We start from the raw sequence: 26,245 nt of genomic DNA on the forward strand, positions 1-26,245 counted from the left end.
ACATTTTCAGGTACTATAATGTATCTTACCTCTATTTCATTTGTGATTTGGATCAAGAAGATTGTTTTATATTCTCCATCCAATATGGTAGCACTTAATAAATCCTTACAGTGACTAACCTTCTGTTTCTTTTCACATTACCTCAGATGTCTTCTGGCTTGTTGCCCCTCTCTCTGATGATTTTCTGTGTAGGTGTGTACCCTAATCGCAATCCTTGCTAACATATATTTTGTTACCATATTCAGATTGTAGGTTTATTGACTTATGTTTTCTTAAGTATTGACTCTGGGAGTTTTTTTCTTTATTTATTTCTGTTGTTGCTTTGTTTTTGATGGAATCCTTAATTTCTTTCATGAACTCTGGTTTTCAATCATTTTTGACTACATTAATAAGTCTCTAAGCCAGTTCTTAAAGTCTGGTCCAATGTTTCTCTGAGTAATGACACACAGACGACTTGCATCAGAAAGCTGTTTCAGGAGATCTGGAACTGGGCCCAGGAAGCTGTATTTTTAACATGTAATACATATGATTTTTATGAACACTGAAGTTTTGTTCGTCCCAGCTCTAGAGATACATACTCTGTCCTTCAATATACAGTCTTCATTTAATATTTTAATCCAGTTTAGAGAACAAAAAACACCCTTCTTTTTGATACCACTGGAGACAGTAAAAGTGGGAGATATTTTACATCTAACACCTCAAAACCCCCAAAACACTCTGAAAATCAGATAGCCAGAGAAATTAAATGGTTGACTAAAGGTTACATAGATCATGGTTAGCACAGAATTTAAACCACAATTGGTCTGACTCTGGTACCTGAGATGATGGCAGCGTATCGTGTTATCCCACGTGACTATTTCCTTTTAACCAACAATGGAGACTAGATAAGGACTGAAATTATTTTAAGGGAAAAGATAAATAGCCTGTATGATGATGAGAAAAAGAGCCTTTGGGTAGGAAAATGGGGAAAGGAAAGTAAGCCCACCCACAGAACACTGTTAGATGGAAGTGGAAATCTCAGTATGTGCTGGAGACAGCTGCCAGAAAACACTAGGGAGAGACAGAGGCCTTATGAGGAACAAGGTAAATTCAAAGCAACTTAAGGGAAAGCAGGGTCAATTTCAATTAAGCTGATTTCAAGATAGTTATAATCAGATACTGGTCTTTAAGTTAATTACTAAATGAAAAAGTAAAAGTCCTCTTAAGGAACATGCTTTGTGTGTATGATATCCATAAATTAGGTGTTCATATTTGGGGAAAGGGGAAAACACATTGTTTTATTAAAAACATTTAGGGAACTGATGATCTGAATCTTTAAACTAATTGATTTAAATAAAATACGTAAAGAAGTAAATGAGAAGAATTCAATGTCCAATTAAAATATTTTCTTTCACTTATGGTCTACTTTTTCATTTTTTAAAGATTTTTAAGATTTAAGATTAAGATTTTTTAAGATTTTTGATTTTTTAAGATTTGATTGCCTACTGATAATATAACTGGAATCAAGCTAGATGCTGGAGCATCTTTTTAGGTTAAATAATTCAGTAAATGTAAAGTGAATATACGAATAAATGAATGAAGAATAAATGAAGTGAATGAATAAAGGATTTAACAAGCAATCACAAGGATTAGAGAAAATGAAAAGGTATACATGGAAATCTTGGACAGCCCTCTGCAATCATGAAAGTCCAAGCCTGCAATTCTTGACCCTTTTCTAATGAGACTCCAGAGATCTGAAGTCTCACATTCAAGGTCAAATCATCTTTTAAGTTTATTATGAAGCTGTAATATTCATGAGATAGTCCACGGCCACCCAGACTTTTTGTTAAAGTACATGAGAGAAGATCTTGAGTCAAGGATAGCTTCTACTTATCAAAATCCCTCATACAGCCAGCAAAGAAAATCACAGAAAATGCTAAGGAACAATCCTGCAACTCTGTCTTCACCACAAAAGTTTCCTGTACAAAGTTATCAGTCAACAGAATTCAAATAATTAAAAACACAGGGTAGTATGTTTATTTATTTACGAGCTCTAGCGAATCCTATTTGGCAACCTGGCTATCTTAACAGATATCTTGACAAACTGCTATCTTAATATGAGCAACTATAATTACAACAATGTTGAAAAAACCTATTTTTTTTCACACAGATGAAAATAAACACTTGTTTCTTTCACAGTGTAATTCAATCAAAACGACCCATCATGTTAAAAAAATAATAGAAATGTTCTTTTAAGACGGGAATGACATTACCATGCACACGTAGCTGAAGGTGCTGCTGTGCTTCCCCAGCCGCGTTGGTCGCCACACATGTGTATCTGCCAGCATCTTCCGTCAGGGCTTTGGCAATTTGTAGCACTCGACCAGAAGACTGGATCTAATGGGGAGCAGAAAGCATGGCAGCACTTTGTACTTGACACTGGACTTGAAAGCATTTGCTGAGATAGACAAATTCATTTTAATTTATGCTACTTAACTACATTTTTATGCCAATCTTAAGTATCTCTTGATAGATTAGAACCAGATCACTTCATTGTACAAAAAAAAAAAAAGACTGATTTGATTGAAAATTTTTTCTTATTCACTGGAAAACACAAAATAAAGTAACCTAAGGCCAGCCTGCTGGCACAGTCATAAAACTTCACTGAACAAAAGACTTTAGTGCTGAACCATGAGGTATGTGATGAATATTTGAGCTACTTAAAAGAAATACGGTCACATTTATGTAACACTTCATAAATACTTTTAAGACAACAATCTTTTTTGATTAAATGGTCATGGAGACCAGAAAAACAATAGAAATTATAAAATATGAGTAATGGAAGTGCAGATAAATTTCTTCCTGATTGTTTTTCCTCATTTCGCTCTTAAACCTATTGCAACTAGCCTTCACTATTTTGGAACTAGTTATTCAGTGATTATTCTTTGAAATTCTCTGATTATTCAGAGGTTTTCAATAGCTTCTAATCACAATATCCAGCAGCTTATATGGTAAGCTCATTTTCTCTTTCACCATCTACAGCATTTGGCATTACTGACCCCCTATTCCTGAACCACTCTACTCTCTGTATCTGTGTTAAAGATACAAAAATGTCCTCCATTGTTAATCTCTGACTTTCTTAGAAGACCAAAGAATCTGCTTCCTCCTCCTGTCCCATAAACATAAAGCTCAGCTTTCTGATAGTTTTCATCCAAATTCATGGCTTCAGCGAAGAATCTTATGCAGACTCTGAAATTTATAGTACTGGCCTCAATTCCTCTCCTAACTGCCACACTCGCTGTTCCAGCTAATCTGCTGGACGCGTTAGCACATGAAATTTAACACATCCAAAACAAAGCTTTTAACTGTTGCCTTCTATCTCCAGACCTACTTTCATTGCATGTTTCCAACATTGTTTAAGAGCACAACTATTCTCCAAGTCGTCTTGATTTCAGAGCTCACTCTGACTCTCCTACTAGTTAAACTACTCTAAGTTTTTCAGATCCTCTCCTTTCCATTCTCACAACCACTGTGGGATTATAATAGTTTCTTAATTTATATTCCAGTGTCACCAACCTCCCCAAACGTTAATCTATCTTATATACCATTGCCAGAATAATTTGTCTAAAATGCGAATTTGATCCTTTTACCAGTTCCCCTTCAAAGCTCACTCATAGCTCCCCACTTTACCCAGAATGAAATCTGAACTCAGCATAGTCCTCCAGGCTTGCCACATTCTGACCCCAAATGATCTGCTCTCCATTCTAAACTCCCACTTGACCTATTCTCCAGCCACAGTGTACTAAACTCATTAAGCAGAACATTCATATATAATATTCACTTCTAGACTTCTGCACATGGCCTTTAAATGCCATAAATTTTTAAGACTCTGGACGAGGTCGGTTCTCTCTTCTATTTTTTCTTACTGTTCACTCGTCCCTTAGATTAACTCATTCATGTCTATGCTTTCAAATATCATCTATGTGTCCGTATCTCCAGCCAGAACTCTCCTTTGAGCACCAGGAGCATATATTCCATGGTCTACCCGATCTCCACTTTATTTCAAAGTCAACTTAACCTTTCAAACTCTAAAACTTAAATCCAGTTTTTTTGCGTCTAAATGAGTTGTCCTCCAAAGTCTCCTGTCTCACTGAATGGCATCATAAGATACACATCAGTATAGGTTAGATTCCCCAAGTTTTCCTTGATATTTCCTGCTCCCTCAACTTTCATATGCAACTTATCACTCAGTTCTAATGATTGAAACAATAATTCTCAAATATATCCATATATCCTCATCTTCATGGCTGGAATATGAGTTCAAATTTCAATATTCTCGCTCTCCTAGATGAGTAAGTCCTAACGGATTTCCAATATCTACTCTTTATATTTTTAAATTTATTTTTGGAGGTAAAATTGGCATATATTGTATTAGTTTCAAGTGTACAACTTAATTTGATATTCATACACACTGCAAAGTGATCATCACAAGTCCAGTCTTCAAAGTTAACAACTTTTATTTCTTGTGATGAGAACTTAGAAGATTTACTCTCCTGTTAACTTTCAAGTATGCAATACAATATTATTGAGTATAGTCACTATGTTGTAATTACATCCCCATGACTATTTACTTAATATCTGGGAGTCTGTACCTTTTGACCATCTTTGCCTATTTTGCCCACCACTCCCTTCTCCTCTGGCAACCACCAGTCTGTTCTATGTGTATCCATGAATTTTATTTTTTAGATTCCATATATAAGTGAAATCACGTAGTATTTATCTTTCTCTGACTTATATCAATTAGCATAATGCCCTCAAGGTCTATCCTTGTTGTCACAAATGGTAAGACTTCATTCTTTTTTTTTTTAATGACTGAATAGTATTCTCGTGTGTGTGTGCATGCGTGTGTGTGTGTGTGTGTTTGTGTGGTATCTTTATCCATTCATCTACTGATGAACAGTTTGGTTGTTTCCATGTCCTATTATAAATAATGCTGCAATGAGCATGTGGATGCATATGTCTTCTTGAGTTAGGGTTTTTGTATTCTTTGGATAAATACCCAGAAGTGGAATTACGAATCAAATGGTGGCTCTGATTTTTATTTTTTGAGGATTCTCCATACTGTTTTCCATAGTGGCTGCACTATGTAAATTCTCAACAACAGCACACAAGGGTTCCCTTTTCTCCACATCCTCACCAACACTTGTTATTTCTTGTCTCTTTGATAACAGCCTTCAAACAGGTGGACGTGGTGCCTCGTGACTTTAATATGCATTTCCCTGCATTACTGATATTAAACATTTTTCCATGTGCCTATTGTACATCTATATGACTTTGGAAAATGTCTAGTTATATCTTGGGCCCATTTTTTAATCTGATTGCTCATGTTTTTACTATTGAGTTGAGCTCTTTTTATACTTTCAATACCAATCTCTTATCGGATATATGATTTACTACTTTTTCCTTCATTTACTAGGCTGCCTCTTTATTTTGTTGGTGGTTTCCTTTCCTGTGTAGAAGCTTTGTGGATTGATATAGTGCCACTTGTTTATTTTTGCCTTTGTTGTCTTTGATTTGAGAGTCAGATCTAAAAATTCAATGCCAAGACTGTTTTCAGGAGGCTTATTACCTATATTTTCTTCCAGGGGTTTTGTAGTTTCAGGTTCTACATTCAAGTCTCTAATTCATTTTGAGCTGATTTTTACGTAGCATTTAAGATAGCATTCTGGTTTCATTCTTTTACCTGTGACTGTCCAATATTTCCAACATCATTTATTGAAGAGAGTATCATTTTCCATTGTATATTCTTGACTTCTTTTTCATAAATTAACCAACCAATATATGTCTAGGTTTATTTCTGGGCTCTCTATTCTGTTCCATAGATCTATGTATCTGTTTTTATGCCAACACCAAACTGTTTTTTATTACTACAGCTTTGTCATATAGTGTGAAAACAGCATCATGCCTCCAGATTTGTTTTTCTTTCTCAAGATCACTTTGGCTACTTGAGGACTTTTGTGGTTCCATACAAATTTTAGGATTGTTTGTTCTATTTCTGTGGAAAATGCCACTAGCATTTTGATAGGAATTGCACCAAATCTATAGATTGCTTTGGGTGATAGGAACAATATAACAAGATTAATTCTTCCAATCCATTGGCATGGGATAACTTTCCATTTATTTGTGTCTTCTTCAATTTCTTTCATCACTGTCTTATATTTTCTAGTGCACAGGACTTCACTTTCTTTCACCTCCTTGGTTAAATTTCTTTTTATTCTTTTTCATGCAATTTTAAATGGACTATTTTCTTAATTTCTCTTTCTGATAGCTTGTTAATGTATCGAAATGAAACCACTTTTGTATATTGATTTTGTACCTTGCAACTTTGCTGACTTCATTTATTAGTTCTAACACTTTTTTGGTGAAGTCTGCGAGAATTTTTAATACATACTTTTCAATTTGGATGCCTTTTATTTCTTTTTCTTTCCTAATTGCTCTTGATAGGACTTCCAATACTATGTTCAATAAAAGTGGTGAGAGTGGGAATACGTGTCTTGAACTTGATCTTAGAGTAAAACTTTCAGTTTTCACCACTGAACATGATATTAGCTGAGGGCCTGTTATATATGGCCTTACTTATGGTGAGCTATGTTTCCTCTATACCCACTTTGTTGAGGGTTTTTACCATAAGTGGATGTTGACTTTTGTCAAATGCTTTTTCTATTGAGATGATCATGTAATTTTTTTTTGATCATGTAATTTTTATCCTTCATTTCATTAATGTGGTGTATTACGTTGGTTGATTTATGAATGTTGAAACATACTTACATCCCTGGAGTAAATTCCATTTAATCATAGTGGATGATCGTTTTAATGTTGATAGCAACTTCAATTTGGATGCATTCTAAGATTCTATTTATTTATTTGACAGAGAGATAGCGCAAGTAGGCAGAGAGGCAGGCAGAGAGAGTGAGAGGGAAGCAGGCTCCCCACCAAGCAGAGGGCCCAATACAGGACTTGATCCCAGGACCCTGAGATCATGACCTGAGTGGAAGGCAGCGGAGTTTGGATGCATTCTAAAACTCCACATTTTTAGTCCCCCACAGTATTTTGTTTTTGATGTCATATTTTACATTCTTATATTTTATGGCTCCCAAAACTGTTTATTGTTGTTATAGTTTATTTTACTACTTTTGATATTTATCTTCATACTGGCTTTATAAGTAATTAACCCACTACCTTGACTATATATTTACCTTTACTGATAACATTTTTACTTTTATATGTTTTCTTGTTACTAGTAAATGTCTTTTGTTGTTGTTGGTTTTTTTTTCAGCTTAGGAAGTCCCTTTAACATTTCTTGTAGGGACAGTTTAGTGATGATGAATTCTTTTACCTTTTGCTTCTTTAAAAATCTCTTTATTCTCCTTCAGTTCTGAATAATAACCTTGCTGGGTAGTGTATTCTTGGTTGGAAGTTTTTTTTCCCTTTCAGCACTTCAAATATATCATGCTACTGACTTCTGGCTTTCAAGATTTCTACTGAAAAATCAGCTGACAGTCTTATGGGGGCAGGGTTCCCTTGCACCTAACAGATGGCTTTTCTCTTCCTGCTTTTAAGATATTCTTATCTTTAACTTTTTACATTTTAATTATAATGTCACTTCCTGTGGATCTCTTTGGGTTCGTCTTATTTAAAATTATCTGTGATTCCTAGACCTGGATATCTGTTTCCTTCCCCAGTTTAAGGAGGTTTCAGCCATTATTTCTTGAAATGCATTTTCTGCCCCTTTCTCTCTCTCTTCCCCTTCTGGAATCCATATAATGTGAATGTTATTCCAGTTCATGTTGCCCCATAGGTCCCTTAAGCTATCTTCATTTAAAAAAAAAAAAATTCTTTCTTTTTACTGCTCTGTTTGAGTGAGTTCCACTGCTGTTTTCCAGGTCACCGATCTGTCCTCCTGCTTCATCTCACCAGCTGTTGAACTGCCTAGTGTATTTTTCAGTTTAATTATTGTATCTTCAGCTCTGTGACTTCTGCTTGGTACTTTCTTATATTTTCTATCTTTTGTTGCAGTTCTCACTATGTTCACATGTTCTTTTCCTGATTTAGTGAGCATCTTTATGATCATTACTTTGAACTCTTTATCGGGTAGATTACTTATTTCCATTTCGTGAAGGTCATTTTCTGAGGTTTTGTTCTGTTTTTCCATTTGAAACATACTCCTCTGTTTCCTCATTTTGCTTGAGTCTCTAAGTATTAGGCAAAATAGCTATCTTCCCAGTCTTAAAGGAGTGGCCTTGTGTAGATTAACCTCACTGCTCAACCCTGCCCTAGCTCTTGGTTGTCTTTTAGACTTTGTGACTGCCTAAGTAGCCTGCTTTATTCTTGATAAACCTATCAAGTTACCAGTTACTCAGGGTGTTCTAAGACCTATCAGTGTTCCAAAGAGAGGGATTTCAGCCAGCACCTGGTTTCATGCTGCCTAGAAGCCAGATCTCTAGGCAGCACTTTTAAAGTACACAACCAAACACAGTCTCATAGGACTGCAGTTGTAAACCCTGCTGCCCTTCAGACCAGGGGATGTGGAGGTGTCCCCTTGGTGACAGTTGCAAAAATGAGGGCTTTGGGTCTGTGTATATGCCCCTTGCTGGGAAGTACCAGTGAGCTAGCAAGGCCAAGGGGGACACAAAGGTGGTGTCTCCCTGCATTTGCTCATTGAGAGAATGCCTTCATAGCCTCTACATATGTGGCAAACCTGAAATCTCTCTCTCATGTTGAAGCTCCAGGACAAGTAGATGGGCTTTTTTTTTTTTTTTTCAACCAGCAAGTGTGTTCCAGTTTACTGTGTGCAATGCCTCGCGTGTGGTAGCCTGCCAAGAATGGCTTTTCTGATTATTGTTACAGTCTCATAGGGCCCTGCAACATAAGTTCCTCTGACCACTGGGTCCAGGCATTCAAGGGGTGTCCCTTGTGTGGACCATGCTTGCCTGTCAGCTTTAATGAGGTCGTGGGAGAGTACTTGGGGTGGGGCAGGCCTGTAGCTTTAGGAAGGCAGGTGAAGAGTGCAGTGGGAGTTTGCTGTGTCTGCACACATCAGCTTTTACGCAAGGTGGAGGGAGAGTGCAAACTGGTGACAGACAGCCCCTCTCTCCCTGGAAAAAGTCCCTACTGGTCCCTGTCCCTCTGGCAAATACTTTAAAATTAACAAATGAATCTCCTTCACATGTAGTCTAGTCTAGGAACTTTTCAAACTTTTGGACTAGGCAGCAGAGTAAGTCTGCATATGAGTCATTTAAAAATAGTATCTCAGATCCTGACAGTCCTTTGGGTCTCTTGGATGTAAGCTCCATTGGTTTCCAAAGCCAGACATTTTATGGCTTGTCTCTCCAGTACAGGTCCCAGGGGTTGTAATGCCTGATAGAGGGCACAAACCCCATGCTCCTCAGGGAGAAGCTGCAGACTTGTGAGATCCCTCCCTATAGTGAGTTGGTATGGTATGGTTTTTAGCAAGATTGTGTCTCTGCCTCTCCTCTCCATCTTGATGTTGCCCTTTTACCCTTTGTTGTGGAGGAGCAGTTCAGCTAGTTTTCAAATCTTTTTCAGAGGGAACTCTTCCGTACGTGGCAGTAGATTTGGTGTGTCTGTGGGAGGAGGTTAGTACAACATCTCCTTATAGTACTGTTTTGGACCACCCCTGCTCACATATCTACTTTAGAAGCCTTCATTATCTTATTGGGGCCAATAGCTATCTAAAATGAAAATCTGATTATGTCCCTACTCTATTAAAACTCTTCAAAGATCTCCCATTGGTTTAAAGTAAAAATAAAACCATTATTATTACTTAAATGCCTTCTACTCCCTCAGCTCCTCTAACACACCACCTCATCCTGCTCTGTGTTCTTCAGTCCAGTGGCTTGCTGTCAGGTCCTCTGGAAGTATCATGCTCCTTTACTTTAAGCTGTTTGTCCACACAAATCTCTGGAATACTCTACTCTGATTTTTTCCATTAATTCGCTCATTTAACCCCTATGTATTCTTCAGAGATCTCCTCAAAGGCTTTCTCTATGAATTACCTAATGCCTAAAGTCTTTCCACATTATCTGTTCTTATACTTCATATTTTCTCTTAAAGTTACTCATTACAGCTTAACAATTAAACTTCTATAAGATGATGCAGTAAATGACTATCTCCCTGCCGTATGTTTTAAGGCTTCATAATGAATCTCTCACTAGCACGAATGTATAAGATTAGTTCCATTGGATTTGAAATAGGAATAATAAATGAGCAGATATCCATCATTTGTACTGGGGAAAGAACTCAATACATCCTTCATTACTGAAAACTTACTACAAGCAAAATTCAAGTCCACATTAGTCAACTACCTTAATCCTAGTAGCAAAATCTATTGATTCAGAATTTTAAATGGATCATTTAGATTATCTAAGTGTGAAATAAATCAATCACTCTATCTATCTATCCAGAAATATGTAATGAGGTTTATTTATATGCTAGGAATAATACTCAGATTGAAGGATATAGAAGTGAATTTATTCAGACTGAGTCTCTGCCATCTTAAAGCTTATAAACTAGATAAAATTTTTTAAAGGCTTATTGCACTTAGGTTTATGCAGATACGATTTTATCTTAATCTTATTCTATGGTATATTGGAGATACTCCGAGTCAGTAATGATGAACACCGTTCATTTACCCACAAGACACCAGTTTTTCAGTATTTAAAACTGGCATAAATTGAAATAATAAAAATACCAACAAATACATTAAAATTATCATTGTTAAGGTTATTAGTCTTTAGTGAATTCCATTCTTCAAGTCAAAATATTAAGATAAACTCTAAAAAACTCTAAGGAAAACATATTATTTTGATAAATTTTCTCTAAAATCTGTCTAACAGGAAAATCTACAATTCAGAAAGAAGAATGTGATAGTTCTGGGAAGATCCATGTAGATTTCACATTTGGGGCTCAACAATATCTATACTTACCTTAAGGTTTCCTTGGGCAGTGTTAATAGGTTGGCCATCTTTTAACCATGTAATAGATGGATTTGGAATGCCATTGGCGATGCACTGCAAGGTGACAGGCTTGTATTTCACTATGGCTCTCTCAGAAAGGCCTGAGGATTTGATTGTTGGAGGAACTAAATTTAAGGAAGGAAGGAAGGAAAGCAGGAAGGGATGGAAGGACAGAGTGAGGGAGGGAGAGAACACAAACCATAATCAGTGGGATCAAGTACTTAAAAATCTGGATATAAGAACCTGAAACTTTAAAATTTAGAAAAGGAAAAATTCTTATTTTAAGAAACAATGAAATAATTTTATTCCATGCATTTAATTTATAGTTTTCTGCAATTTTAGATGACTTATTTATTAAGTATGGATCTCTAGTTCTCCAAAGAAGATGTGTTTATAGCAACTACAATCCACATGTTTGGCTTATAACTTTTGGTATGTTTCCCCAATCTGCTATGATCCTCCCTTTCTCTAGAACTACCTCATTAAATCAGGGTGGGTTTCCTCTACCTGTATTTAGACTGCACGACTCTAACCCCAGCAGGGCTGACTGAATACAGAATGGGAACATGATTTAAGCTGGACCTGCCAGATTCCCTCCCTCAGCAACTGGAATTGAGACAGAGGAACAGGGTTAGCTATATTTCATCACAGGATTGAAAAAGCAGTAAAAAAAGTCTGCATGGACAGAGGGGAAAAAATGTTGATGTTCATAGAAACCTCTGCCAGAGCTTCTAAAGGGCTCCCCAGTTTCTCATTGCTGCCCCTCCCTTCCCAAGGTCAGCAGGCAAGTGAGACACATAATACCCTGGCCAAGGGTTGTCTTTGTCACTGCACTAATGGTTCTCAGTCTTCTGCACTAGTTCTGTGAATACCCCTCTCTACCCTGGATCCTGCATAACATCTTAGCCCCCATTTCTGGAAACGACTTTATTCACACTCCCTCCTGTTCTGGCTAACCCTGGAGAGCAGACACAAGCCCTCTACTTGGAATTCGCTGCCTGCCTATTCTATCTAATTTGGTCTCGTTCCTCAAACCTACGTAGAATACTATGTAGAATACACTTCCTAACATTTGAAGTGTTTATATTAATTTACATAGGTCTCTTGTTTAAGTCTCTGTCAGTAAAGCACCTTAAGATTAATCTGTTATTTTTAAACTGAAATTCACATCCCTTATATTACTTTCCACAACTCAAGAATTATCTAGATTCCTGAGCTAACATTTGAGTTAAATAATGACACAATGCACAAATTAATTTTAAATCTAATCCTCATGTCCTTTCTTCAGCATACCATGAATAGTAACTTCAAATTCCTTCTTGTGGTCACCAGCAATGTTTGTTGCCACACAGCGATAAAGGCCTGTATCTGACACTTGAGCCTGGGTAATAACCAATTTGCGTCCATTTAGTAAAATCTTGAATCCATCCCTTTCATCAATGATCTGGCCATCCTTTAGCCACCTATAGAAACAAGGCAAAAAGAAGTCTGGAGATGTATTTTAAATAATTTAGTTCCTAAAAGATACGTGTGTGTATATGTATATCTTAGAGGAACTGGATTTATCTATATATTAAATGTTTCTACACATACATAGATATGTAAATTCTCAACTGTGTATTTGCCTAATTCCCTGTTTGCCCACTCTGTAAAATGAACTTTAATGTGGGAAAGAAAAAAGCAAACCTGGCCCAACACAGAAGTTAGCATAGTGTTGGAACCCCAGTAGCTCTGTGTTTTCTTCATTCTTCTGTTTATGTTGAGGAAACAGAGGGAAGTGTCCCTAAATAGTATTCACTCCAAATGTTTAAATAACATTAACCAGCAAAGAGAATACATTCTGAAAATATCTGCAAAATAAAACCCTGAAATCATAGAGCATATTTTTACATTTCTTAGGAGTTATCATTTTCCATTTTACCTTGTAATTGTACAGTAGCAAATTTTATTCTTTTAGTTGACTAACTGTTCCTTTGCATGTCTTGCACCTTGGAAATGAAGGTAAGTATTGACGAAATGCTTTGTGAACGACGGAATGAGAAAAAAGAACTGGTAAACACGTATGCATGGTGACTTCCTCTATTTTCCTAATAATGTCCAGTACATTTCTTTTTATTGTGTCATTCATTAAACATTTCAATGCCTCAAGAAGATCTGACAGATACTGCTTATTAGTCTGTCTCTAGGAACTGAAAATGTCATTTCTAGGAGGATAAATGGAATTCCTCTAATTGAACAGATTTAAGGGCCGTGTGATTATTAAGCAAAAGTTGCCTTGTATATAGAGTGTGTCTTTTTAAAAGAGGAACATGAAAACTGGAATTTTATATGACCACCTTTTAATGACACAGAAATTTTTTCAAGATAGACCTAGAACACTCAAATAAAGAAGTGGGAGGTATTTAGAAGACATACCAAAACCCTTACATGATAGTTGGTGTGGGAGAGCCTGTCACTTGACAATCGAGCTCCAATAAGTTATTAATCATCACAATGAAGTAAGATGTTTCGTCTCCTCCTTCTATAGCCGGCGGCACTAGAAAACAAGAGAGATGTAACACAGAAAGAAATGTGGGTACACCAGAAAAAATACACCACTCTTTTAAGCAATACTAAGTTGCAGTTCAGAAGGCTGACGAGTATCCTAAGAATCTGATACACGAAGGGGATTTGAAATGTAAAACATATTTTAACATACACACTTGCTAAGATCAATGAATGTATCTTTTTTTTTCAGATTTTTATTTATTTATTTGTCAGAGAGAGAGAGAGAGAGAGAGCAAGAGCGAGCACAGGCAGAGAGAGTGGCAGGCAGAGACAGAGAGAGAAGCAGGCTCCCTGCGGAGCACGGAGCCCAATGTGGGACTCGATCCCAGGACGAGGGGATCATGACCTGAGCCGAAGGCAGCCGCTTAACCAACTGAGCCACCCAGGCGTCCCTCAATGAATGTATCTTTGACATGCTGTGGATTTTCCTCAATTAATCTAGCACATTGGTACTGCTGCTACCATCTCAATGTAAAGTTGGTTCATATTTTATGTTGCTTATTTTCATAAGAAGAAGAGAAGAGAACCTCAAAAATTGGACCTTTGCTCAAAAAGCCTTCAATTTACAGAGAAATGGAGACGAAAAACATGGCAAGATGACTTCCCAAGGCCCAGAGACGACTTCCTGCACTAGACATAGCGTAGTGCTCATGACAGAGGACCATGATATCACTCACTGCGACCAGATATTGTCACAGATGTAAAACATATCGGTGCACTGACAAATACAAAGTGTACCTATCAAAATCAGGGGAATATTTATGTGGGTTCTTAGATCTTGGGATTCTGGTAATAAATCCACCACTTAGTAATGTGCAGTCCAGAGTTGAACAGAAAATTGAACCTTCTCTAAGACTGTTTTATTGTTCTACGACCAAAAAAGCATTTAATAAAATGGTCAGGTTTTGCCCTTGAACCTAGAATCCAGAAGGTGGCATCCTTATTTACCTAGGACATCAACTTCGTATTTGATTTCCTTTTCTCCTGCCACACTGGTAGCCACACATACATACTGTCCCCGATCAGCTTCTAGGGCACTCCTGATTTCTAGTTTCTTCCCACCAGCTTCTGTATGGATGTTGTCACTTGGTTTCACAGGTACACCATCTTTTAACCAGGTGAGGACTGGAGGAGGGTTCCCCGTAGCTTTACACTCCAGGGTCAGCGAATGAGCAATAACCACTTGCTTATTCAGAGGCATAGCCAAGTCACCTTCAATCATTGGAGGAACTAGGTAGAAAAAAGTAATATTTCAGGCATCTTTGAAATCCTAATGAAATAAAGGGGATTTTGTTTTCATGTAATTTGACCACAGAAACTAGCTACATGTCTGTCTCCTTCAAGGCTATTGAGGAACAAATTTCTTGGGTTAGCTGATCTGCAGCTATCCTAAATATTGTGGGATACATTGTACTGTGTCTGGCTTGCAAAGGGGAAATAGTAGAGAATGATCTTAGTCCTAACAACTACTTTGCCTTCTCCATAAAAACTAAACAGTCTAGATGCCCCGTGTGCCATGGGCAAATGGTTGGGCAAATGAATGGGCCACTTCTTGCTAACTATAGCTTCTTAAAATATTTTTCTAAATCATGGGACAATTCTGTCAATTCCTATCCATGCATTTTGAAAATAATGAAACCCTCTAGGACATTATTAGTGAGTGAATTAGACGTTGGCATATTAAAAAGCATAGACAGAAAGGCATATGGTGAAATCACATGTTTTCTCCTTACCGTAGACATCCACATGGAATGATTTTTCAGCAGTTCCAGCAACATTGGTGGCATGACACGTATATGTTGCTGAATCAGAGACCTGTGCTCGAGGGATATGAAGAAATTGTCCTTTATCAATATAAAGTGCTTGGGAGCTGGAAATGACGGGTTGGCCATCCTTATACCAAGAAATGGCAGGCATCGGCAGTCCCCGCGTTTCACATTCCAGTTTAATTATGCTGTTGATCAAGGCTGAAATTTCTGTGGTGACATTCCCTCCTTTAATACTAGGTGGAACTATAAAGGATTTCAGAACAGAAACAAGTTTTCTAAGCCTTAGCATCCACATCAAATTCTTGTATGCTGCAGATGTTTAAACAATGCATTTAAAGTATTTAGGAATTAAAGACCATTAGGAAGTCAATGATTTATCTACTGACAATAAATTGCCTGTCTTTTCAATCTTTATCACCTTCCTCCTGGTTTCAGATTTCAGTTAAAGCAAAAAGTCAGAGTTTCAGTTTCAGGGGTTCATTTAAGTCCAATAGACCATAAGACAGTAACTAAGAAAGTTATGTTTAACAAACAAAGCAAAACAAAATAAAACCCCACTTAAAGCAGATAGGATACATTTGACATCAGCCCAAGGGAACAAAAAAATGTCAGATGTGAGACCACTGCATGCCCTCTTCCCGCAAAGTACTAAAAGGTCTAAGTGCCTTCAGAACCAGCTACTGGAAATAGCTGTGGAAGCTTTAACTTTTGCTTCTTACTGGGTTTTGTTTTGTTGTTGTTGGTTTTTTGGGGGGTTTTGTTTGTTAGTTTGTTTTAGCTTCCAAGAGTTCATTCACTCAACTTTACTCATCTAATTGGCTACATGTGTATCTTCCATAATTCAGCAACCACTTTCCTGGCTTCTCACACCACATGAGAACTCTGCTGTTGGAAAAACAAGTCAAGCGGCTCAGTCCCTGCTACAACTTCTGACAGTGGTCATTCCAGGATTGCGCTGTAATTGCAAAAGGTTAAAAGAAACCCAGAGCCATGTGCCCGAATTGGAAGTGCCTTAATATTATCTTATTAAACCCTGATTTTAGAATAAGATATGTTATAGAATGTATTCCTTATGGCTGGGCTAGGGTTATTTGTTTTCAGAGGACGATCACAGAGGTAAAATAACTTTCGCATCAGATCAGATCAAAGGCACACATTATCAGCACGTCTTCTCATGATGTTAACCTCGACTGGTAATCTGGTTGCAGTAGCTTTGGCTAGATTTCTTCATTGTAAAGTGCTCTCCTTTTTCCCTTTTTTGGGGAAGGAATCACTCTTTCCAGCCCATACATATGGGATGGGGAGTTATGTTCTACTTCTTGAGAGAATATGTACATAATTTATTTGGAATTATTCTCTATAATTTTGTTTCTCCTCCCCAATTTATTCACATATTCAACAATTTATTTATATCATATGAACTCATGTAAACTTATTTTATCCTTTGGGTTATAATCTAATATTACCTTATTAAATTCATTGTTCAAATTGTTTCAGTTTTGACCAGTGGAAACTATTTCTTTGGTTCCTGTTCCTTTGGCATATCCATGTCATTTGACTATTTTGATACTTTCTTACTTTCTGACTTTCTGACCTACTGCATGTGGCAGGCTCATCTTGTCTATCTCCTGTCCCAGCTTTAGGATTAACCATTTCTCTAGGACGCTCTGATCCCTTTTAGTGAAAAAGGATTTTAGAAAATAAGAGCTGGGTGCTGAATAAGAGTACCTTAATATTTTCTAATAATCATTCTTAGAACTAGCTCACAGTGACAAACACTCACCTACATTTTTTTTTTTTTTTTTTTTTTTGGTCACACATAATTTAAGGAAAGATCTACTATACTATGAAGTGAACATGGTGGTGGAATAATTTTCTTATAAAGTGGCTTAATATATAGCTCAGGGAAACCAACTATGGTTCATAGGCAAGGCATGGAGATGCTGAGCTAAAAATAGTTTTTACATCTTTAAATGGTTGGGAAAATATCAATAATACTAATAATATTTTGTGACATGTGAAAATTTTTGATATTTTTTTTGATGATATTTGAATGAGTATCCATAAAATTTTATTGGGATATAGACACACTCATTTGTTTACAGATTGTCTATGGTTATTTTCTCTCTCTAATAACTGAGTTAGGGTAGTTGTAAAAAATAGCAAATACATATTCTCATTGCTTCTCACTGCTGCTCAGCTCACCATAAATTTAAGTGACAGTTATAACTCAATAGCATTTCAAGCTGCCATGCATATCACCATACCATGATATTTTATTTCATTTTTATTATCAGTGCATACTTCTCACATCAAAAGAAGGAAGGAAAAGAAGACTTTAAAACATCACATTTTTAAAGCACGACACAGTGTGGATTATTATGTTATAAATAAGTGGCGAAGCATTGTTGTTTTCTAGTTGTAATAATTCTATAGCTGTTCTGAAAGATTACAATATACACTAACACTAACACCACTAGACTAAGCACTTGTCACGTTACTTCCAATTCAAAACAGTTGGAAAAATTAGAAAATGTAAAATGGACTGATTCATAACAGAACTTCTTCACAAAAACAAAAAGTCAAAATGAGGTTACAATCAAAATAAGTTTCTCAGTGGTTCATATATTTGCCAAGCAAGAAAAGCCATTTACTGATAGTAATTTAATTAAAATCAGGGATGATTACAATCAGTAGTCACAGAAATGTGTCCAGAGAAATCTTAAATCTTTTTTAAGATTATGGGCCTTTCCATGAGAATCATTGCTTGAAGAGTAGAGAACACTGGGAACAACATTAACAGTTAATTTTTAAAGGCAAATTTTCTGAAAATATTCTTGGCCCCTGACAAATTAGCAGATGTTACTGATACTGCTTTTTGTTTGAGGAATCAAGGCCAAGTTTGAAGAAACTGAAGAATTAGTCTCTAAGAATAGTCTGCATGGAACGACTACAGACAAAAATATTTTCAAAGAAGTTAAAAAACAAAATACGAATTCATTACAACCCGAAGTGGAATCTACTAAGATACAGTGCCACTGATGGTGGTAAAAATATGTGTAGGGCAGGAAAAGGCTTAGATAAATTTACAAAGCTAATTAAAAGGTAAGGTTTTAGGGGTGCCTGGGTGACTTAGTCATTAAGCACCTGCCTTAGGCTCAGGTTATGATCCCAGGGTCCTGGGATCAAGCCCCACATCAAGGTCCCTTTCCCATTGTCCCCGCTTCTGTTTCCTCTCTCACATCTATCTCTCTGCCAAATAAATAAATAACATTTTTTTTTTAAAAGTAAGATTTTAAAAGTCTCTACTCCTTGCATTATTTATCAGCAAGCCCCCTGTGTAAAATATTCATATGTTAATAAACAGAAGTATCCATGGGATCTTTTACCTTCCCTTATGGACTTCAACATCATCAGTTCCATAAATTTTCCTACGAGTAGAAACTGAATATAAAGACTTGTCCCACCTCCTACCGTAGAGCAACTCAGTGCCTTAATGGTGGTAAATATATTTTAATTTTTTGAGCTCAGGGCTGAGACTATTTTTTTCTGAATGAAAAGAATTGTCCTCAAACATTATTCTTGAATACCAATGAATGATTTGGGAAACTAGTTTTGCTATAAACTTGATAATGTTTCCTAATAATTCAACCTAAAATTACTAGACCAAAACAGCATTTAAATGCAAAACTTAGGGGTGCCTAGATGGCCCAGTTGTTAAGCTTCTGCCTTAGGCTCAGGTTATGTTCCCAGTGTTTTGGGATCAAGCCCCACATCAGGCTCCCTGCTCAGAGGGCGGGATGCCTGCTTCTCCCTCTCCCACTCCCCTGCTGGTATTCCCTCTCTCACTGTGTCTGCGTCTGTCAAATAAATAAATATTTTTGTGCTCAAATTTCAGTTTCAGCAATGTTTGTCAGACCTTGATACAAATACAAAGGAAATGTCTACACTCGAAGTTCAGTTCTCTCTGAGAATGAGGACCTTCCATCCAACTTTCAATTGGAATTATTTAATCTGTGGTATGGTATGCTAAAAATTAATTATCAAGAGAATTCTGTAAGTGTCTTCGAAGCAATGGATATGGTCAATTAAAATGATATGTTCGCAATCTTATATTGGTATTTTACAGTACATATCTGCATGAAAAGACATTTTCCAAGGTGAAATACATAAGATTTCATTATAGATCAGCATTAACAGATGAATATTTGCAATCAGTTTTGGCCTTCAATTAATTAAAATTTTATCTCCTCCCAAAAGAATTTCATTCTTCTCATTAGTACACTTATAATATTAAAAAATTATAATTTTTTAAATTACCAGAAAAAAAGAATTTCATCAATAGACAACAGAAATTTATTTCTACTTTGATATATAAATGTAAGGACCTATTTAGAAACTGTCCCTGCTCTCCTTCCCCCAGGGGATTTACTTGGAGACAAGTCCCAGAAACCAGCCTCAGGTAACAAAGCTCAAATACAGGGGTGGGTCAGGCCAGGTGGAGACATCCAATCAGTGGGGGAATGCATACTGTCTCCCTGGTTACCAAGGAGTATAGGCCCTGCCCTTTGGGCACCAATCCCAATCAAGGTGTAATAGGCTGGTTCAAATGTCTACTATAGGGTAAACTGTAATTCAATTGGTCACCTAGCATCACTGTGGAGTTTCCTGTGTGTGTTACAATCTCATTGGTCACCTGTGCATGGCCAGGCCTGACTGCATGGCCTTTGCCCTTAAAAGCTAGTCTGTGAAACAGGGAAGGGTCGTCCTCTCTTGTAAGAGGTGTGTCCCCGAACGGTCGATTAGATTCTTGATGCTTGGCGCGAAATAAAGCTTTGCTTGACCTTTGCTTTATATCAGTCTCACTACTTTAATCACGGACCCATTATTGGGGCATAACATAAGTACCAATAAAATAATCTTGATTTTGTCTCATGGTCTGCAAAATCCAAAATATTTACTATTTTGCCCTTTATAAAAAAGTTTGCCAAATCCAAGATAACTAATTAATACAAATTCAAGTCACCATTGTGAAATCTTAAGGAAGAGCATTTTATTCACATTTAAAATTTTAATTTGGTTTTGAGGCTACTTATGTCACATGTTAATCTAGAAACACATATCGAACTTCTGGCTCGAGTTGCTTAAATCAGCTGGCAATTAGTTAGATGCTACACTAATGAAAATAAGAATGTAGGTTTAAATAAGTCCCTATTCTCCATGATTGTTTTACAAAGGCATAATATCATTGCACTGAAAAGGGGCTATTTAAAAAAAAAAAAAAATCTGCATTTATGAAATTGAGAAAAATCACTCAAAGAACATTTCTTTTTTTTCAAGGAACATTTCTGATTGACATCAGAACAACACACCATCTACAGCTGAAATTTGTCACATAAATAAATGTCACTTCCTTTTTCAATTTAATTCATATATGCTTTTCTGAGAACTTCTGTCTGAGGGAAGTTGTTCTAGATAAAGGTTATGAAGACACTGCACATTAAAATGCACTGCACATATGTAGTCAAAGACTTTTGTACTTTGGAGAGGCTCTCAGACTTCCTAAACTCAAACATGGACCTCAGGTTCAAAATCTTTGCCTCAGAACTAATAGCTGTCAGTTTATAAAATCTCCCCATAGGATATTAAAAGCTCTTTTATTTCCTTCCTTCTCTCACATCTTTCCCCCTCCTCTTCCCTGCCATCTCTTACTTTTTCACTCTCATTTTGTCTCCATTTCTTTCCTTATTCAGACACCACATGCATTTCTGCCTTTCAAGTACATCACCTGTTTTGCCCTCATGTTAATATGTAAATAAGGAAAACAAATGAATCGATCAGCTGTGGTGTGAAACACATTCTCAGTCAGAAATCTACATAAATATTCCTCACGGTTAGCCCAATGATGCTGTCTGTTTCATTCATTCTTAGGAATAAATTCATTTTCGTAAGTGAAATAACATAAGCTTTAGATTATCCACTTGGAAGTGCAGACAAGCTTGCGAGAAAGGAAATGCACTATTCCTGAATTATAATACTCAGAACTTCACAGTGTTATAATGCCTTTTATCTCAGACAATCCTACAAAATTTAATCACTATAGATCCCTCTCTTCTGGGTGCTTGAGGGCACCATACAGAGTGAACGAGAGGATCTGAAATATAAGAACCCAAGTCCTATGGAAATAGGTGTCTTACTGAATCACCAAAATGTATTCATCATAGATCCTGGCAATAATACAACAACGTAAAGACTACTCAAAAGCTTAGGAGAAAATTTGCACCTATTATTTAAATGTCGGGTCCTGGTAGGAGGCGAGGGGTAGCAATAACACTTTTGTTTAACTTGGATTCAGGATCGCCAATCTTTCAGTAATGTTACTCTTTTTTGGAGGGCATGTCTTTTCATGACTGAATTCTTCCAAGGTTTCTATTTATAGATAGAAATGGTTTAAAAGCATGCATTAAATAAAATCTCCTTGATTCGAGAGAGCTATTCAAACTTTATATAAAGACACTAACATTTAAAAAGGGAAATTTCAAATTTAGTGAAGTTATATAAAAATCAAGCTAGTAAGACAATACAATCACCAAGTAAATAACGAAAAACAAATATTATTTATTAAACTCTTACTATAAGCCAAGTAACCCAGTAAGATGTCTAACTTTTGATCCTCACAATAAAAGTATTAAGTAGGTGCTATTATTATCCCCATTTTACGGATGAGGAAACTGAAGATCAAAGGGCTGGGTAATGTGTCCAAAGTCACAAAGCTAGTGAGTGAAAGAAGCTGGATCTCAACTCACCCACCTGTCTCAGAAGCACAAGTTCTTATTAATGACTAGACCAGTGCTATCCAATAGAAGTATAATGCTACACTACAACAAAAACTTATGATGTACTATATGCTGGCTAACTGAACATGCTAAAAAGTATAAAAACAAATAAAACAAAAAAATAAAATTAAAAAAATAAATATAATGCTAACCATATATATAAAACAAGTTTTTCTAGTAGCCATGTTAAAAAATTTGAATATAAACAGAGGAAATTAGTTTTCATAATGAATCTTACTTAGCCCAGTATATACAAATACCATCATTTCAGATGTTATCAATGTGAAAGCATTAATTAGATATCTTACATTATATTTTCATAATAAGTCTTTGACATCTGGTCTATATTTTATACTTATAGCTTGTGTCAGTTTGGACCAGCCACATTTCCAGGGCTCAAGAGCCTCCTGTGGCTAGTGGTTACCATATTGGACAGTGTATCACTAGACTACTCTTTCATTCAGCAAACATTTCTTGAGAGCTAATCAAAGTAGGGAACCAGCAAAACAAGGCCCTGCTCTTGTGAAGTTCAGCTTCCTTGGAGACAAACAGCAAGTAGGTAAATAAACCCAGAATTAAGCAGTAACTTACCAGACATTGATATGTATTACAAAGAAAATAAACTCAGACAATATAATAGTGATTGGCTGATTGCTTGGATTGGGAAGATTCCATAAAGAGGTGAGATTCCTAAAGTATCTAAAATTTCTTGAGTATCATTCACTCTGGAGGGACAGAAATTAGTGCAGTAAGTAGAACCACAATAAGCATGACTGGCCTACTGAGTTCTGTTCCTTTCTGTTGGGTAGTTCTTTGTGCCTGAAACATAATATTCTTGTGCCTTCCCACAACTCTAAGTGTTTTTAAGAAAATTGGAATTCACCTTCCTCAGGGGATATTGGGACTTTTAGTGAAATGACGGCTAAGTCTTCTGGTGGGGATTTAGCTGGGAGAGCAGAGCAGCACAAACATAAGGCATTTAAAATATCTCCTTGTAGTCAGAATAAAGGCCAAGATGGTATGAAAAGAGAAGAGTTGAATGGTTTGCATACCACTGGCTTCATTCAATTCATGCATCTCAACTCTTTTTAGAAGTTGTTTTTTTTTTCTTTTAACCCTTTTAAAGATATACACATTTGGTTTATTATCTATTAATCAATTAGGAAATACCTTCCTTCTTGAGTGACATGAACTGAAAATCACCAGCACTCTCCTTACTTTGTGACAAAATGCATTAAAACTGGATGCAATGTTCTAGTCCAAAACACAGAAGACAGCCTCTTTCTTCTAAAGTAAGTAGCATTCCAAATTATTCAGCATTGAATAAAAGAACAGTTAACATTAAATTCTTATTTTCAACTTTTTTTTTTGAAAGAGAGAGAGCGTGCACACACCTGAGTGCATAACTCACGACCCTGAGATCATGACTTGAGCCAAAATTAAGAATCAGACACTTAACCGATTGACCCATTTAGGCGCCCCCTCCCATTTCAATTTATAGTGAGAACTGATAATAACAGAAAACGTAAGAAAACCACACTTACTATAGACAATCAGTTTTATGTCCTTGGCTTGTTTGCCAGCCCCACTGGACGCAGCACACTGGTAGCGTCCTTTGTCACTTCTTCGTGCATTCTTTAAATGCAGAACTTGTCCTCTGTCTAGAAGTTCAATGTTAGGATCTTCTAAAAATAAAGGCCTAAAAAAATAAATGTTATTCTGTGGGTCCATTTTCATTTCATTTCATTTTCCTGTGTTTCCTCTCTTGTTGGTCACAACAAACTTAAAAAGTCTACATACTTTACTTATACATGGTTGCACACTTTACTCTATACAATCCAAATCTCTTCTCTTTGCTACTTAAGTCTTAGACACTTGCTCTCAAAACCCATGATAATACTCGACCTGTGACCATGTTGTAAAAACTAAGCTCTCACAAGTAATACAGATTACTGCAACCATGTCAGTGTGGGCAAACCTCAGTCGGCCTTGAATGTGAAGTCTGGGAAGTATCTACTCCTCTTCTGTGATTGTTTCTTTTTCTACCTTTAGAGAACCAGCCTAAGTATTCATCATGTCAGAAAAAATTTTTTTCTCATAATTCAAATAGTTCCATGTAAAGGCAAAATTATCTCTGCATTTAAGTCTTCCAGTTTTCAGTTTTTATTCTTAGTTGTAGGGCACAATATTTAGTGTAATAATATAAATTTGAGTTCTCTGTGTTTCTAACCTCTGTGTTTCTAAAATAAATTCGCAGCACTTATAAAGTCATATAATTCATAAGAATGAAAGGTATTACACGACTTTGAGACCAGTTTTTGAACAATATTATTCAAAACAATATTGTTTTTCCTTCATGGTCATTTAATAATATCTACGTGTTTAAAATAACTGAAAGGGAGAACACCCACAAGCATTTTCACATCTATTTCCTATCAGTCGGACCCTTGCAACAAATAGAAAAAGGGTACTCACTTGCCATCCTTGAACCAGTGAATAACGGGGAAGGGTGTGCCTTTGACTTGGCATTCAAGGGTGATGTCACGGTTGAGGACAACAGAGACTTCATTTGGAGAGCCGGCACCTATTATGGTGGGTGGGACTTGAACAAAGACATTTTGTCGTGAAAATCTATGACTTCCCAAAAAGGGTGGAGGGAGGAAGAACAGATTATTTTTGATTTCTACAATATTTCAATAAGATTTTAATATATTTAAATTTAGCATTTGGGTGGGTCCATGGATGCAATATAAAAAGGTATTATTGTGTGATATTTTATTTTGAATATTAAAATCTTATTTCTGTTTGATATGCCCCTAAGACATTCAAGTCAAGATACTGTGGAGAAGATGAGATATATATTCTGAGAGCTCACAGAAGAAGTCTGAGCTGGAGATAAAAATTTGGGAGTCATCAGTATACAGAATTCAAAGTAAATGAATGCCAAGAGAAATCATGATAATGTGACTAATGAAAAAAAATAGTTTGTTTTTCATAGCCTGTATGTAAATATAATAAGAATACTTTTGGTAGAGGAAATGCAAAGTATTTCAGTCTCTGCGAAGATTAATGAGAGGGATTATTTTTATGCTGAAGCAGCTTAAAAATGGTTATTTCAATGTAGCGTCATTCCCAGACTTCATTTCCACCCTAGACTTAGAAACATATGCCCATTTGGATGAATAAAATACTGAAAAGGAAGGAAGTCATTTTATCACAAGATTAGCAAATAGAATTTCATAAACTAAAATTACAAAACTTTAAATTTATGAGCACCCTTAAAATGATCAAAATGCATTATATCCCAATTCTTCAACCCTCACTCAGAATCTTCCTCTCTCAATTATGATCAGGGCAGAGGTGATTAAGTTGTAAGAGTTCATCAGAATGCAGGGAAAGGTGCATTTGCTACTTTCTCCAGCTCAAGTTACAACCTAGCAGCCTCTAGTGTTGAGAGCATTAGTGAGTTTTACTCTGCATCATCCCATATAGTTACTTCCCAGAGAACTTCCTGACCACGGGAATGGGAGAAATCAACAAGAGCAGTAATTTATTATTTTACATGTAAGATAGGACCAAATATTCACAGACATCTCTATGATAAATAATAACTTAAAATATTCTGTATCAGAGGATTCTAGGTAACCAATATTAAAAACAAAAATAATGAAAGAGTCAAATAAATAGTATTTCTCTTACCAATTTCTTAAGCTCTTTGTTCTTTCATAACTGTCAGCACCATCCTATTATAAGAAATGCCTCTGTAAATTGTAGGTTCTTAAAAGACTGTTTCCCTTACCTAACACCTCGATGTTAAAATACTTCTGAGAAGTGCCTGCAACATTAACTGCTTTACAGGAATAGCTTCCTGCGTCCTCCGGAGCGACTCTGAAGAGCTTTAATATCTTCCCATTGTTCACGATCTGAATAGTGCTGCTTTCAGTCACCTTCAAAGGCCAAAACGGGCAGTGTTATTTCCAGTCCTCACACAGATGTACAACTAGTAATTGACATGGAAGCTTTATATCATTATTAATAGGAAAGTCACTTTTTTTAAAAGATTTTATTTATTTGACGG

General features: G+C 36.3%; 1 protein-coding gene across 1 annotated transcript in view; it reads right to left on the minus strand.

The window, feature by feature from the left end:
- Positions 1–26,245, minus strand: part of HMCN1 (hemicentin 1) — a 498,146-nt gene that overhangs the window by 182,921 nt on the left and 288,980 nt on the right. The window contains exons 28-36 of the mRNA XM_045983171.1: positions 25,967–26,114; positions 24,643–24,769; positions 23,712–23,866; positions 15,296–15,574; positions 14,511–14,792; positions 13,443–13,551; positions 12,309–12,478; positions 10,986–11,140; positions 2,253–2,376 (exon numbers count right to left, since the gene is read on the minus strand). Coding sequence (XP_045839127.1) covers positions 2,253–2,376; positions 10,986–11,140; positions 12,309–12,478; positions 13,443–13,551; positions 14,511–14,792; positions 15,296–15,574; positions 23,712–23,866; positions 24,643–24,769; positions 25,967–26,114 — 1,549 coding nt within the window. The remainder of the gene's footprint in view (positions 1–2,252; positions 2,377–10,985; positions 11,141–12,308; positions 12,479–13,442; positions 13,552–14,510; positions 14,793–15,295; positions 15,575–23,711; positions 23,867–24,642; positions 24,770–25,966; positions 26,115–26,245) is intronic.

This window comes from Meles meles, chromosome 17 (genome assembly GCF_922984935.1).
Source record: "Meles meles chromosome 17, mMelMel3.1 paternal haplotype, whole genome shotgun sequence".
Classification (NCBI taxonomy): domain Eukaryota; kingdom Metazoa; phylum Chordata; class Mammalia; order Carnivora; family Mustelidae; genus Meles; species Meles meles.